Below are 16,055 nucleotides of genomic sequence, written 5' to 3'. Positions count from 1 at the left end.
AAAACGACAAACTTTGATGTTTATGGAAACTCACCCCATAAGAAACAGAAAAGATCTTGTTGCCTCCAATGAAATAAGTTGTTCGGGCACACTTTCTCTGTGTCGGGGTCTTCTTTGTGGATGTAACCATCTCTGAAGTTTGCACTATGCATCTGTTTGCCTCTAAATGTCCAATAATTCGCATGTCCTGCCACTCTTTTTCCGCAGCTAAAGGACCCAGACGTATGTTGTACTTCAAAACATTTTCAGTGTAACGGCTCATCTGCGATATTCTTTGCGGAGTCCATCTTTATTAAATTTTGATATCAGCTAGAGCCGGCAAGAGCGCTGCATAAATAAGTAGCCACGCTTCCCTTGGAGGGCGGCGGCAATAACAAAGGAAACAAAAGCCGGCGTATCTGATTCCAGTATGGAACTACAAACAGACAATGACACAACCCTACTGCGATCTCTGAAAAACAAGCCGATTTCAACCTCAAAATGTACGCTTAAATAAACCAATACTGTTATCTAAAACACAGAGATGCTTCTTCATGATCTAAACTAACAGATTCTGCAAAAAAACGAAAATCACCAATTCTGAAAAAAAAAAAAAAAAAACCGCTTCTTTCTCAGTTTGCTCAATAGTTGTGCTGCCGACTTGTGTCCCCGGTTTCCGTGACGGGTCACATATGTGTAACATTTACAGTGAGCTTAAAAATTCAAGTATATTTGGAAGCAAAGCAACAGTGTGTTGGCTTTTTTTTTTTTCAACATAACACCTTCCCCTCAATTAATAGGATCACAAGTGGTAACGTGGTGCAGACATAAGAAAATCTGTCACAGCTGATCACTTGCAATCTGATTAACCAAGATGGACGTTAATACCAGGTGTAAACAGAGTAAAAGAATCCAGAAATAGATGAAAAATTATGGCACTCTGCCTGACAGAAGTGACATGCACTAATGAGTGAGTGACCTCCCACAGCACTGCAGAGAGTGAAAATGTACTGTGTCCAGGAGCGGTCTCATTTCATGAGCTACAAATACCATGAGGTCATGTTGCCACCAAGAGCTGCCAAATATCACAGACAGCTGTCTGATTAAGAAGCTCATATACAATTTCCAGGGCAAGTGAAAGCATGTTAACAATCCAATTAATTGTATCTGCTAAATACCTGAAACAGCACAGATCCATCTCTTTTTTTTGTTTCTTTTATACATTTGTTGGGCATTGCATATGGCAGAGGGTGAAGAAAAATGTGTTGGTGGCATAAGTGCACTACACAAACTGAGTTTTGTTTGTGCAATCACTGAATTAGAACCATAGGCTGATGGAACAGCAACATAAAATTTATGTAGCACAACTGTTTTCAATACTTGATAATAATACAAAACACTTCTTGAGAACCATCAGCATATTAGAATGATTTCTGAAGGGTCATGTGACACGAAAGACTGAAGTAAAAATCAGTTTTGCCTTAACTGGAATAAAATATAGGCCTTTTCAACACAGAGAACAGTTATTTTAAACTGTGATAATTTTAATAACCATGATCAACTAAGCATTAAGAGACTTCTTTCAAAAACATTAAAAATCTTACTAACCCCAAACTTTTGAACTGTAGTGTTAACGCATCTAGTATAGCATACTGACCTTATAGAACTTCTCACTACCCAGCCATGAACCACTTTGATGAACCTTTCATCAGTTTCTAAAAGTTTTCAAGAACTCACAGATGCACCTTCATTAATTTAATATGAACCGTGTGGATATTATATATAGATCACACACACACACGCACACGCACACGCACACACGCACACGCACACGCACACGCACACGCACACACACACACACACACACACACACAAGGCTTACCTGTAATGTCGGGTGTCTCTAAGTGCTCTGTTGCTGGGGATTCTCTCGCTCTCTCTTTGATTGAAGGCATACAGACTGTAGGGGTCCTGGCCTGGCTTCCATTTGTGAGCATTGAGGTAGCTTTTCTCTTCAAACTCTTCCAGCAGGTCATCCCACTCAGCATCTGAAATCTACAACATAATGGAAACACAGCAGTGAGATATATTGTAATCATTTAGTCTATTTATTTTTCACTGTCTGTTATCTTGTTCAACAGAAATACTAGAAGTCAAGGTTGCATAAGTTAAACTTACAGGTCTGACCAAACAAAAAGCCTAGCATCTTTGAATTTCAAATCTAAAATCAGCAACAAATAAATGAATAAATAAATAAATAAATAAATAAGAAGCCACTGCAAAATCCAAGACTCTAAAATGAGCGTGTTCATTTGGTGAAAAGAAACATTCAGTAAACCTTTTAAAAGTGGGGAAAGTAAATAAAGTGGCTGACGGCTGTAGGCAATATTCCCAATTATCACAAGAAAGTCATTAATATTTCAGCGTTCTGCAGCACAATCACACCAAACCCCTCGAAATATAAAGCACGCGGCAAGCTGTAGTCACAAATTTTAAGGGTTGAACACACTACGTCTTGGAATCCATAAGGCCATATCAATCATAATTTAATAAACCTCCACATTCTGCACCGACAGCAGCTTGAGAGTTTCCATGTTTTCCCACTTATTATTTCCTTGAGCTTTTTTGCTGATGTTAGACCATTAAGGGGGCTGGAGGCTGTTGGTTATGGTTGGGGCTGGTGATTACCCGTGCCAGCAGGTTGCTAGTTTCTCCCCAGATGCCTATATGAATGCTGACTGATGATGATGCTTCCTTCTCTCCTGTGTTTCCAAATGCAGCTACTGCCCTCCATGGAAATAATTGCTACTAGCATTCGTATTTGTGCAGAGATTCTGCTTAAAACAATAGAGAGGGTTGTTACTATGAAAACACACATCATAAATCAATAACCCATGCTCATGACAGGTGCAGTTTCAGAGGTATTGCTAATTAGGACTAAGGGGGTACAGAGAATTATTTTTTTAAAGCATGGATTTTCTAAAAATATAAGCCTTAGCGAAGCTTGTGTACAGACATGTAAAGAATAAAACAAATATAATTAGAAAAAGTAATCTGTAATGTAAGGAAGTACCTTAACTTTATACTTACTTTTTTTTGCTATAAAACAACATTAATATTGAGCTATTAAATTTTACTTCTGGACTAAGTGGACTTCAGGGCATTGTAAACACAGTGAGTTAAGAATTCACCAATGAGCTCACACGTCTTTTCACAGTATTGCGTGTGTAGTCGGAATGTCATGGCCCGCTGCTTTACAACAGCCACAACAGCATCTTTACAGCCAATAATAGAGGTGGTAATTGCACATGTCTGTTTCTTTAGACTGCTTAGCATGATAATGGCTTGGCTTTTAATTCAGCTCGCCAATTCAGATTCCCATTATTATTGTTATCAGATAATACTGGTGATTTTTTTCAAAACTGATGGTTTCTGTCTTTTTTAAAGTCAGGTTGATATTAAAACGCAGAGACACACATTCTGATAATATAAATAATATGTAAATGTTCTCATTAGGAATGTGACATATTCATTAGGAAATTGTTAAAGTCGTTATTTTTGTTTTGTTTTTGCACACAAAAAATATTCTCGTCACTTCATAACATTAAGGTTAAACCACTGTAGTCATGTTGACTATTATCACACTACTTTTCTGGACCTTGAATGTGGGTTGCTTTCAGCGCTGTGGGTAATACATTACAAGCACCTTGAGTTATGTAATTAGATTACTTTTTAAAGTAACACAAATTTATAACAAAATATTTCAAAATATTTTTACAACAAAATATTGCCATAGTTCAATTTACAACAAAATAAGTTACTCCTTCACATTTACTGATGGACAGCTCTCCTGTCCCCATTTTAAGAGAAATAAAGTGCAGAGGCGTTGTGTGAACATGATGGGTACTGTAGTTCTAAATGTGAACATGCATTTACTCATCTCACTTGCATGGAAACATTCTTCAGTATTCCTCAAAATGAATAAAAACAGTGAAATTCAAACTCAGAATTTAATCTCACTTTATTAACCAATGTCTTTGCTGCTGCTGTCAATCATCTAAATCAGCCGTACTAATAAGCAAATATTACATTAGATTAGATTTAGAAATAAGAGTGTAGAACTTCCTTCTCCTATATCCTATTCTTTTTAAATCCAGAATGGCAGCACAGCTGAAAGGTTTGTTTGAGCTGCGCCCTCTACTGTACAGGCATAAATATGGATTTCCTTCAGCCTGAGGCTTATTCTTTTCACTTTTGATGTGAAAAGACCTTAAAGGGATGGTTCACCCAAAAAAGAAAATTTGATGTTTATCTGCTTACCCCCAAGGCATCCAAGATGTAGGTGACTTCATCTTGCCGTCTGTCGGTCTTATAATGCGAGTCAATGGTAACACAATTTATAAGAGTCAATAAACGTGCATAGACAAATCCAAATTAAACCCTGTGGCTCGTGACGACACATTGATGTCCTAAGACACGAAACGATCTGTTTGTGCGAAAAAACGAACAGTATTTATATTATTTTTACCTCTAATACGCCACTATGTCCAACTGCATTCAGCACTTGTTTAATGAGGTCTGATTGCGCTCTGACAACGGAAGTGATGTCTAGCACTCATTGAAGTATATGCGTGAGACATCACTGCCGTTGTTATAAGAACGACAGACGGCAACGACTGGAGTTAAAAATTATCATTGGTGTTCTACTAAAGAAACAAAGTTACCTACATCTTGGATGCCCTGGGGGTAAGCAGATAAACAGCAAATTTTAATTTTTGGTTGAACTATCCCTTTAACATGCACCAAAAAACATTTTTTGTTATTTAAAAAAAAAAAAAAAAAAAAAAAAAACAAGCAAGCCAAGCCCAGATGAGAAAAAGTAATGCAAAAGTAATGTAATGCATTACTTTTCATAAAAAGTAACTAAGTCACGCAATTAGTTACTTTTTTAAGGAGTAACGCAATATTGTAATACATTGCTTTTAAAAGTAACTTTCCCCAACACTAGTTGCTTTCTATGGGAGATAAAAAAAACCCTCTCGGATTTCATCAAAAGTATCTTAATTTGTGTTCTGCAGATGAACGAAGGTCTTATGGGTTTGTAACAACATGATGGTGAGAAAGAAATTTCATTTTTGGGTGAACTAACCATTTAAGAACCAATATCAGTTCATCAAAATGAGAATTGATTATATTGTTAACCCAGCCCTAGTTTTTTTTACCCACATCACCACAGGCAATTTATTCATTCTGAGTTTGTCTAAAACAGGCCTAGAAACTTTGAAGTGACATGTCAAGCCTACAGGCTGAGCAAAAGTTTAAATGACAAAAGGTGTGAACACAAGTAAAAATGTAACACTGTTGCTATTCTAGACACTTTAGGATTAGGGCACAATGACTCACAGCAAAATTAACTCTTTTAATGATTAAGCATACTCAGTAATAGAAACAGAATTTAATTAGCACATGAAAAAAAAAAGATGACAGGTTCGGAATCAATGTGTCAAATCTGCTTAACAATTTTATTCGCCTTCAAAAAGCAGCGTCCGCGCACCCACCCCCACGCTCCCCGCTGAAATCATTAGCTTCTTGATGCTCCACAGTCACTGATCAGGGCATTTGAGCTGTGCAACGTTTGGGGCTCAGTGTTCCCCCAGCTCCCACAGAGCTCAGCCTTCTAATGAGAGGAGGAGGACAGACTGAGGAAGTGGTAATTGGATCCTCCCTGTCCTGTCATCTGTACTCCATATGTGTGGTTGTGTGGGTCCTTTTTATAGAGCTTTCTACACCACCAAAGCCTCTGCCCTCTTGCAAAGCACAAAACCACACATCTGAACTTCCATAAGGCTTCTTTTGAAATCCTGCTCCTTTTTAAGGGCCTCAGCACACTCTCAGCAGGTACAGAAGTCATGCATGACTGTAAAACCGGTCTGCGGAATTGCATTAAAATGATTCATTCCGATGTTCTGTCAGAATTCATGTGCAAGCAAATGATGAGTCCATCAAACTCCATCTGTCCGGTCTAACACCAGTGACACGAAGCCATCGTGAATATACCACACAACAACACTGTCTGCTTGTGTAATCTGTATTGTGGGACATATCTGCCATGAATCATGGTAATAGCAGATGTCATGGGTGATATCTCAGTCCTACCTCACCATTATAAAGATAATGCATCACTCTACTGATGGGGGAGTATCTTCCCATCGAATCTGAGTGAGATGTCACCACCATTTGATGAATGGTTTGAACACACTGGCCAATGTGACACACACCGCATTCACCTCAACAGCCGCTGTGCCAACCCTGTATTTCATATTCCTCCTCGCCAATAACAGCTATTGCAGGTTCGGCCTTCCCTGTCAGGGTTATTACAGAAAATAGATATTGAAGCAAACAGCAAATGGAAACATGTTGTTCAACACAGAATACTAAAGTAGTCATTTCTCTCCCAGTGCTTAGTTGTATTTAAAGGGGGGAGTGTCTGCAAAATTTATCACACTGCGGTTTTCAAGGCCACATTAACTGTTTACTTATTTTTAGTTTTACATCCTCGCACAAGGGCGTACAAAAAGATAAAAAGCTGAGAATAAAAAAGTCAAATCCATCACTGCTCAAGCATTCACCAACTACGATTTTTTTCTGATATAAATCCAGTCATTATACCATAAAAAGTCTATCACTGTCTCCACACATATGTAAGGAGCACGTGCTAACGGTTTCATATTTCCGTTCCTATAGAGTGTTGTTCAGTGTTGTGATATATTGCACCATATATCATGTTTCATACACCATTACCCTCAGTGATACTTTATTGTCATATACCAGCCGCTGTTTCAATGAAAAACTGACTTACAAGATGTACAAGACTTGCTGCAGATTTACGCAACAATACAGCGACTAGGGCTTTTTATTAATGCAACAGATATGAGCATCATCTCACTCTATACTGTTTGTGAATATCCTTGACCTTCTGTTCCCATTACTTTTTATCTTAGTCGGGATAGATATATTGAACAAAATAGTGGCATTATTTATTGATCGTAGTTATATGTCTTCAGAACAAGAGAACTATCAATTTCTTATTTACTATTTAATCTCACACATACAAACTGACTGTTTTATACAGTATATAGCATTCATCTTAAGAAACATAATCTTGAATTAGTCTTGTGGGGAATTAAATATACAAAAACAAGTATATGACATGCAGTTCAGACATCTAGGACCAAGTAAATGTTTAATTGCTCAAAGTTTTCTCTTTGATAGACTTAATAGAGTTCAAGTATCAGTTTTGTCTCAGATGTTTCTTCTTCAATACCTTAGAATGAGTAAAATAGATGCGAATCAGACAGCTATCTACATACAGTACGAATATAGAGATATAAAATGAATGTGGGTGGAATATAACTCCAGGGAATTTGAGTTCAATCTCAGACTGGTATCTTTTTTGCAAACCGTTTGAGACTCCTCTGAAACTCCAGAATAGAGGAGCCACATGTGAGAATATTATTTATCAAGAGAAAGTAATAAAGCTCATGCTGTCTATTAGAAACAAGTGACAGTAAAAATATCTGTTTAATGGTTTATCTTTCCTCTGGGGAGTCAGAAAGTGGCTGAACAGTTTCTAGAGCAAATGTCATGGGTACAAATAGTCTTGGTTCATGAATAGCCTTAATTACGAACATTTTTTACAGACTATTTAAATATTTACTTTCCACTCAGTTATCTAGATTGAATATCTGCCCCCTCATGTATGCACTTATATATGAAAGCTGTTTCCTTGCGTCCATCATTCTGACTGATAGGAATTCATGTTTGAATTTGGAAAAGAGAAAAATGAGGGGGAAAATGCTAGAATTATATTTGTCAACAAACAAAATGCGAAAAGGTTATCGCAAAGCATATTATTTCGTCTCCCGAGGGAAAAGTGCTAAAATTTCTCCAAGCTGAGAATAAGTTCAAAGAGGATTTCTGAATTTAACACACCCAACCATAAAAAAGATTGTAGGCTACATGTTGGACAGTTTTGTCCTTTATTATCGGCTCAGATATCATAAAAGTGACGCGCCTATACAAATATTTTCTCTCAGAAATAGAAAAACAAGGAATTAAAGAGTTACTGACAGATCTTAAAAAACAACCAATTCAAGCCATTTCGTCTTTGAGGTTGTAACGTTACCTGTATGTATCACTCACCTCTTTTACTTTCGGTTGCTCGTTTCTTTGGTCAGGTAGTATTTTCCGGCTATTCAGCAATATGAAATAGAGTAAAGCGGCTATCCAAAACAGCGCTGCGAGAGCTAAAGTGAGCTTTCGAGAAAGCCTCTTCATTTTCAAACGTCCGTTAACGATTCATTTCAGTTTGAAAACCATTCGCGCGCTCCTCTCTCAGTGAACGACAGGCGAATTGTGTCCGCGCGCAGCTCTCGCGCACTTGCCCGTAGTGCCTAATATCCAGGAATGAGGTTGTTGCTCTCGTGCGCAGCGCGCTGACTTGCTGAGATTGTGAGTGACGCTGGACGCTGTCCAGGGCGATTAAAATCATCCTGTGTACCCACCGAGGTACCGACAAAATGTGAATGAGTTTAGCACCACCTACCGCGGAACGGCGCTTTCACGGACCTGCCTGTTCCTGGTGAGCTTCATATTGACTCGCTCTGAATTTCTCTCCGTTATTTGTAAAATGGCCTTACAATAAGCAGGGGTCCCACTGCCATGGGGAGCCTGAAATTATCACAGGACTTTATTATTAGCGATTTCTAGTAATAGAAAAATCTCTATAAAACCTATATTTGCTACTAATAAGTGCCTCAAAGAATGTATATTTAATGCCACTAATCTGACATACATGTATAGCTTGTAAACAATTAATTTCCAGGTGGATTATTCCCCTGACTCCTGGATGTTGCATAGTACCGGCCAATCAGATTGGAACAAACAATTTCAGCTGGCTCTTGACATTTTTTTTAGCACAACATGCATGAGACAGCCAGTATAGCCAACAGACTGCAGGCGGTCCCTGGACATGCTGTCTGAGGCTGAGATTAAAGTTGATCCATCACCATTTTATCCTTGAAACAGGGCACTAAACCTCAGAAGGACTATCCCTGAAATAAGTGCACAGATACACGGGGCAACCTTTTGTTGCCGAGCATGTGACCGGCTTGGAGATTTCCAAAAAAATTCAAACAAGATGGCAGATCTCAGCGGCAGTGGAGCGAAGAAAAGGAGTGTGAACTTATATCTTTTTTTACGCTGGTTAGTTGTCATGTGTCAACCCAAAACAGGGAATTTACCTCTAATGCTTAAAGGGTTAGTTCACCCAAAAATGAAAATTCTGTCATTTATTACTCACCTTCATGTTGTTCTACACTCGTAAGACCTTCGTTCATCTTCGGAACACAAATTAAGATATTTTTTGATGAAATCTGATGGCTCAGCGAGGCCTCTATTGGCAGCAATGACACTTCCTCTCTCAAGATCCATAAAGGTACTAAAAACATATTCGAAACAGTTCACGTGAGTTCAGTGGTTCTACCTTAATATTATAAAGTGACGAGAATACTTTTTGTGCGGCAAAAAAAATAACGACTTTTCAACAATATCTAGAGATGGCCCATTTCAAAACACTGCTTCGAAGCTTTACAAATCTTTTGTTTAGAATAAGTGTTTCGGAGCGCCAAAGTCACATGATTTCAGTAAACGAGGCTTCATTTACGCGATCTGAACCACTGATTCGAAACAAAACATTTGTAAAGCTTCGAAGCAGTGTTTTGAAATCGGCCATCACTAGATATTGTTGAAAAGTCTTTATTTTGCTTTTTTGGTGCACAAAAAGTATTCTCATCGCTTTATAATATTATTGCAGAACCACTGTAGTCACATGAACTTTTTTAAATATGTCTTTAGTATCTTTCTGCATCTTCAGATGTTCAGTGATATTGCTGGCAATGGAGGCCTCACAGAGCCATTAGATTTCATCAAAAATATCTTAATTTGTATTCCAAAGATGAATGAAGGTCTTACGGGTGTAGAACGACATGAGGGTGAGTAATAAATGACATTATTTTCATATTTGGGTGAACTAACCTTTTAAAATACCAACAAATTTCCAATTTAATGTACCTAGGCTGTAATTTAGCTATCAAATATTTTTAGTTAAATGCTAAAAAGACGTGCTTCATGTAACGTCTGCAGTGGTGTAGGTAGGCCATAGGGAGTATGGCACATGAAAATAGCTTTTGATGCGATCAACCCGGATTCAAATCCGCCTTTTGCCAAACTCGCTCTTCTCCCTTTTCCCATCACAAATCAGATGCATGGGAAAGGCATTTATATATAATTAAAAATGAAGAAAATATTTGAAAAGTTGAAATAAAGTGTCTAACAAGTATTTATTAGGTTGGCAATAGATTTGCTCCTCTCCGATTAGTTGCTGCCAACTGTTGCCCTTAATTAGTTTCCGTGTCTCAACAGGTTGCCCGCTGATGGCAACATTGCCCAGCATCATTGCTCAAAAAGTTGCCCCATGAATCATCACATTAAGACAGAGTAGACAAAAGTGAGTTAAATTCTTGGGAAAGAAGTATTTCCTGAATATGATGTGCAGAAGTTAAATGTAAATAATTAACTGAAAGTCACAAATAAAGCTGATAAGACCACCAGTTAAGAATAAGTTTGAACAATGCAGACCTATATTATGCAGGGTCTGTAGTGTCTCAGATTCATCCTTGTTAGTGTCTGCTGAAGCATGACAGATATATCAAAGCACATAGTTGGTTTCCTCTTCAGTCGCTGGGCCTGAGGGATCACATTAGCATAGTTCTAATTAGCTCTTATGCCATATGCCAAAGGTTGAATATGCAGCTCAGGGAATATTTTCACAGAAACCTGAATTTTTTTTTTTTAGTTATGCTACACTCTCAGCATATTCACGAGTGTTGTGAATAGTGTTCGCACTTGTATGTGCTCAGTGTTGCTAATGATATACGGCTGTTGAAAACCATGAGCCTATTCTTTGTTTCTCTATATTGCAATTAATCTCTTAAACTTGTTAAAGGTGCCATCAAACGTTGTTTTACAAGATGTAATATAAGTCTAAGGTGTCCCCTGAATGTGTCTATGAAGTTTCAGCTCAAAATACCCCATAGATTTTTTTAATTATTTTTTTTTAACTGCCTATTTTGGGGCATCATTAAATATGAGCCGATTTATGCTGTGCTGCCCCTTTAAATCTTGTGCTCTCCACCCACGGAGCTCGCGCTTACCTTGAACAGTGCCTAAACAAAGTTTACACAGCTAATATAACCCTCAAATGGATCTTTACAAAGTGTTCGTCATGCATGCGGCATGCATGCGTCGGATTATGTGAGTATTGTATACTGTTATATTGTTTACATTCTGAATGAATTTGAGGCTGTGTTCTGTGGCTAACGGCTAATTCTACACTGTTGGAGAGATTTATAAAGAATGAAGTTGTGTTATGAATTATACAGACTGCAGGTGTTTAAAAATGAAAACAGTGACGGCTCTTGTCTCCGTGAATACAGTAAGAAACAATGGTAACTTTAACCACATTCAACAGTACATTAGCAACATGCTAACGAAACATTTAGAAAGACAGTTTACAAATATCACTAAAAATATCATGATATCAATGATCATGTCAGTTATTATTTCTCCATCTGCCATTTTTCGCTGTTGTTCTTGCTTGCTATACCTAGTCTGATGATTCAGCTGTGCACATCCAGACATTAAAGTCCCTGTAAAGTCAATTCTGAGAATTCTTTCTTAACACTTTATAAATGTTACAAATGTATGGCTGAAACACATTACAAAGTCTGTGAATTGAGTAATGCTTAATTGTGAAGTTAGAGCGTTAAACAGTTTTTCACCAAGTCTCTGCTCAGGATTTTTTGGGCGGAGCTACAACGGGGGTCTAATGACGCACATCGTCCCCCGAGCATAGCCCCGCCCCTAACACTATATAACTGTCGATGACGCACCGAGCGTGGCGCCGCCTCTAACTCTACAGCGGTTCACTCGCTCATTATGGTTATACAGCCCTTTGCACATTTAGCTAGTAATGCTTTCGTCACGCAAATGCATATTACATGGTTGTTATAATATACAATATGCTCGGTCTCCTTATTTAAATTTCCTAAAATGATTCTAAAGTGATCGTTCTACACAGGATAATTTTACAAACTTTCATCAGACAGATAATCCGCTGTTTTTGGTGAATGTGACTGAACAGACCTCGTCTACCCCTCCCGCCTTGGGTGTGGTTTCAGCGCCGACAGCGGACACGCCCCCAGCTTTTGAGAGCAGAGAGCGCTGCCTATTTTTTCGAGATTTTGATACCTTATTTCATTTACTTGCAGATTTTTTTTAATCATTCAAATTTGGGTGGGTGGTTAATAACACATTTTCTGTGGTGTGACAAACTCAGAACACATACTTTAAAATGACTTTACAGGGACTTTAATACTGGCTGCCCTTGTCTAATGCCTTTCATAATGTTGGGAACATATGCAAATATTGGGGGCACCCCGACTGTTACGTAACAGTCGGTGTTATTTTGAGATTTGCCTGTCCTTCGAAGATTTATATAAGAAGGAGGAAACAATGGAGTTCGAGACTCACTGTATGTCATTTCCATGTACTGAACTCGTTATTTAACTATGCCAAAATAAATTAAATTTTTCATTCGAGGGCACCTTTAAAGTCAATGTGAACTGCTGTTTGAAACCCATTTTTTCCCCCACAATTTGACGTATTTTAGAATGCACTGCATTTTAGGTATTGCATTAATGCAATCCAAAAACAACTAAAAAAAAATTGCTCTCAATTTGAGATAAAAAGTGTACTAGCAGTGGTTATTTCACATAACTCCAAAAGCATAGGTCAATATATAGTTCTGATCATGAATCTCAACCCAATTTATTTCTACAATTTGACGTATTTGAGAGTGCAACTGGATATTCAGTGAGAAGAATGTAGGTTGATTTTATCCAATGGAAATTATTTGAAAAGTGGGATATACATGAATGGAGCCAGCAAGTTTGTTACAACAATGGCCATAATGTGTGATTCTTTATGAAATTGGATTTATGACCTGTTGATTATATAATTTATGATTCTCTCTGCCATTCTCAGCATCTCTGGATAAGATGAGAAAGAAACGAGTTTGTTCTTGTCTCCTGTTCCCGATAAAACCGAGACAAAGGAGTAGGTGTATGTGTCTATTATTGTGTGCTAGCAGTGGTTATTTCACAACTCAGACAGCAAAGCTGAATATACAGTTCTGCTCATGAATCTAGTTCACTTGCTAGCAGAAATTTAAAATATTAAAATTTGAATGCAGATACATGGCAAACTTTGGCAAATCATGTGATTAGTTCTTCGTTGAAAGTGTTGAAAGTACCTTTTCTGTTTCTGAGAAGACAAACTCAAAAGGTTGTCTGACAACCTGATTGAAGCTTGCGGTTTACACAAGTGATTACTTCCCTTTTGTTTATACAGTATATGCATTAGATGGTCATAAACTACCGTTCACTGATATTGACTCACTTTTAACTTACAGATTTTAAAAAATAATCATTTTTTATTAAAAAAGCTCCAATGACAAACAAAAAGAGACAAACAGATCATGGCATTTTAGAAGGACGTGGATATGTCAGAGGCCCTGGTTATACTAGACAGATAAATTAGAGGTAAAGAGCATAGACCAAGGATAATGTTACATGGACAGGTCTGTTCTACAAGGCAATCAGCCAGCAGTGAAAGGGGAGCGAAACACGGCCCCTGAAAAACGAATTACCTTAGCGTGACTGAAAGGGAAACAATAGACTAAGAGGGTGCAGATAGCTAGAAATTCCATTTTGCTTTGTCTAATGGGTCGATAACAGTGGATGGCCAAAAAGCAGCCAACAGGAGCGTGAAGAGAGAAACAACATCTGAGAGCATCATTTAGAATGGCTAGTCCTTCAAGTATCTGAACTAGAGCACTGTAAAGTAAAAAAAAATAACCTAAATACAAGCACACTCTTCTGTATTCCATTTGAAGTCAGTAAATTAAGAGAGAGAGAAAAATATCTATTGTAGTATTGGATTTAAATAAATAAATATGCATGTATGTATGTACAGTATATCTGCAGTGCTAACACTTTAGAATACTGTTCTCTCATTAATGAATACCTACACACAGGGGCGTAGTTTTTGGGGAGGATGGGGGGAAGGTAACCCCCCCAATATTCAAAGCCATCAGTTATAACCACCTCAATACAATACAACCATACCAACATTCAACCCCCCCAAAGTTGAAACCAAATCTACGCCCTTGCCTACACACAGGAACAAATTAGTAATGCACTATAACCATTCTAGTCACTACTATTAACTAACAAAAAACTCTGATTAATGAATTAGCAAGTAATAGTGCTCGGTTGAATGGGTCAACTTTGGGTTAGCTTTGGAGGGCTTTGTAAAGTTTTGATTAGTGATGACTCAAGTGTTACTACATCCTTCTAAAGGATTTACTAATTATTTGGATCAATATTCCAATGTGGAGATCATGATAACCCACTAGTAGTCAAGTGTTACGAAATCCTTCAGAAGGAATTACTATCCTAAACCTTACAAAAACCTCAAAAGCTTACAATGATTTCAGTCATTACTAGAGAGTTATGATGTTTTTCACTTTAGAATACTGATCCAAATATTTCCTAAGGATTTGGTAATACTTGAATCATTAGTGGGTTCACTTTATAATTATACATTATTTGTATTACTTATGAACCTGTGTATAGTAGTTCTTATTAGTCCTCTGGGATGTATGAAAAAAATTGATTACCTAATAGTGAACTACCACATTCAATTATGCATGATTACTTACTAATTCGTTAATCAGAGTTTCTTGTTAGTTAGTAGTAGTTACGGTGTTAATATTGCGTAACTCATTTGTTCCTGTAGTTTTTCATTAATGACAGGACGGTATTCTAAATTGTTACCCAAATCATTGTCTGTTACATTTTAGGTAATATAATCTGACTACTTTTTGGTTACTTTTGACCTAATTCATTTATCACATTGATTTGAATATGATAATCTTGCATCATATTGATACAAAAATACAAAGAGAAAGAAAGCTTATTCCATTCTGTATATTAAGAGGTTGGGCTGACAAAAAGTCTGAGAATCCCTGCATTACATAAATACAAAATGGTGTGAATTTGTGCATTTTAATGTGTTTGAAAGGCAAAAGCCTTCCAAAGACATATTTAACATGGTTACATTTTTAATAAAAATAATATAATAGGCTATAATATAATATAATATCACTTATAATATAATATCAGAGTGCGATATCGCTCTTTATCAGCATGGCTAAGGTTCGACTACATTCAATTCAAACGGTTCCTGTGGTTATACTGGTAGAATATATATCACATGGCTGGAAAGACCTCTCAGCCAATCAGATTTGAGAACCAGAAATGTTATATAATATAATATAATATAATATAATATAATATAATATAATATAATATAATATAATATAATATAATATAATATAATATAATATAATATAATATAATATAATATAATATAATATAATATAAAACTTTTAGTAGAAAAACGAGTTAAGAATGCAGTCATGCAAAGTTTATTTAAAGTATAGGGAAACTGATTCTGTTACATTATTCGAAAAGCCTTATCTGAGTGGGCACAAATTTCAAAAATGGGTAAAAGTGCTGCTGTTCTTGGCAGAGAATGAGCAAAAATGCCAGCACAGCTAGAAAGTAAAAGCAGAACAACAGGTGATGAGGCAGTTCTGCATGTTTGGATGTTGGAAAGGGAAAGCGGAGGCAGGACTGTGGGAGCAGAGACTTAGTCAGATTCCACAAGTGCAAGATGAATCTTGTCTAGCGAACTGTGAAGATTGGAAAAAAAGCTGACTTTAACAGAATAAATAGTTGAGGGTGAGAAGTCCAATCATGTTTGTTCAGACACAGTGAATGAGGAGAGCTTAATAAGGACATACTTTCACACATCACAATCTGCCTGTTAAGCTA

The 16,055-nt window shown here is 37.1% G+C and overlaps 1 protein-coding gene across 1 annotated transcript in view; it reads right to left on the bottom strand.

Moving 5' to 3' along the window:
• Positions 1 to 8,474, bottom strand: part of galnt14 (UDP-N-acetyl-alpha-D-galactosamine:polypeptide N-acetylgalactosaminyltransferase 14 (GalNAc-T14)) — a 46,862-nt gene extending 38,388 nt beyond the window's left edge. Inside the window, exons 1-2 of the mRNA XM_067384206.1 lie at positions 8,179 to 8,474; positions 1,862 to 2,031 (exon numbers count right to left, since the gene is read on the bottom strand). Of these exons, the coding sequence (XP_067240307.1) occupies positions 1,862 to 2,031; positions 8,179 to 8,313 (305 nt within the window). The 5' untranslated portion in view covers positions 8,314 to 8,474. The remainder of the gene's footprint in view (positions 1 to 1,861; positions 2,032 to 8,178) is intronic.
• Positions 8,475 to 16,055: the final 7,581 nt, after the last annotated feature.

This window comes from Chanodichthys erythropterus, chromosome 4 (genome assembly GCF_024489055.1).
Source record: "Chanodichthys erythropterus isolate Z2021 chromosome 4, ASM2448905v1, whole genome shotgun sequence".
Lineage (NCBI taxonomy): Eukaryota > Metazoa > Chordata > Actinopteri > Cypriniformes > Xenocyprididae > Chanodichthys > Chanodichthys erythropterus.
Note: the sequence above shows the minus strand (reverse complement) of the source record. Positions and strands in the feature narration are given on the sequence as shown.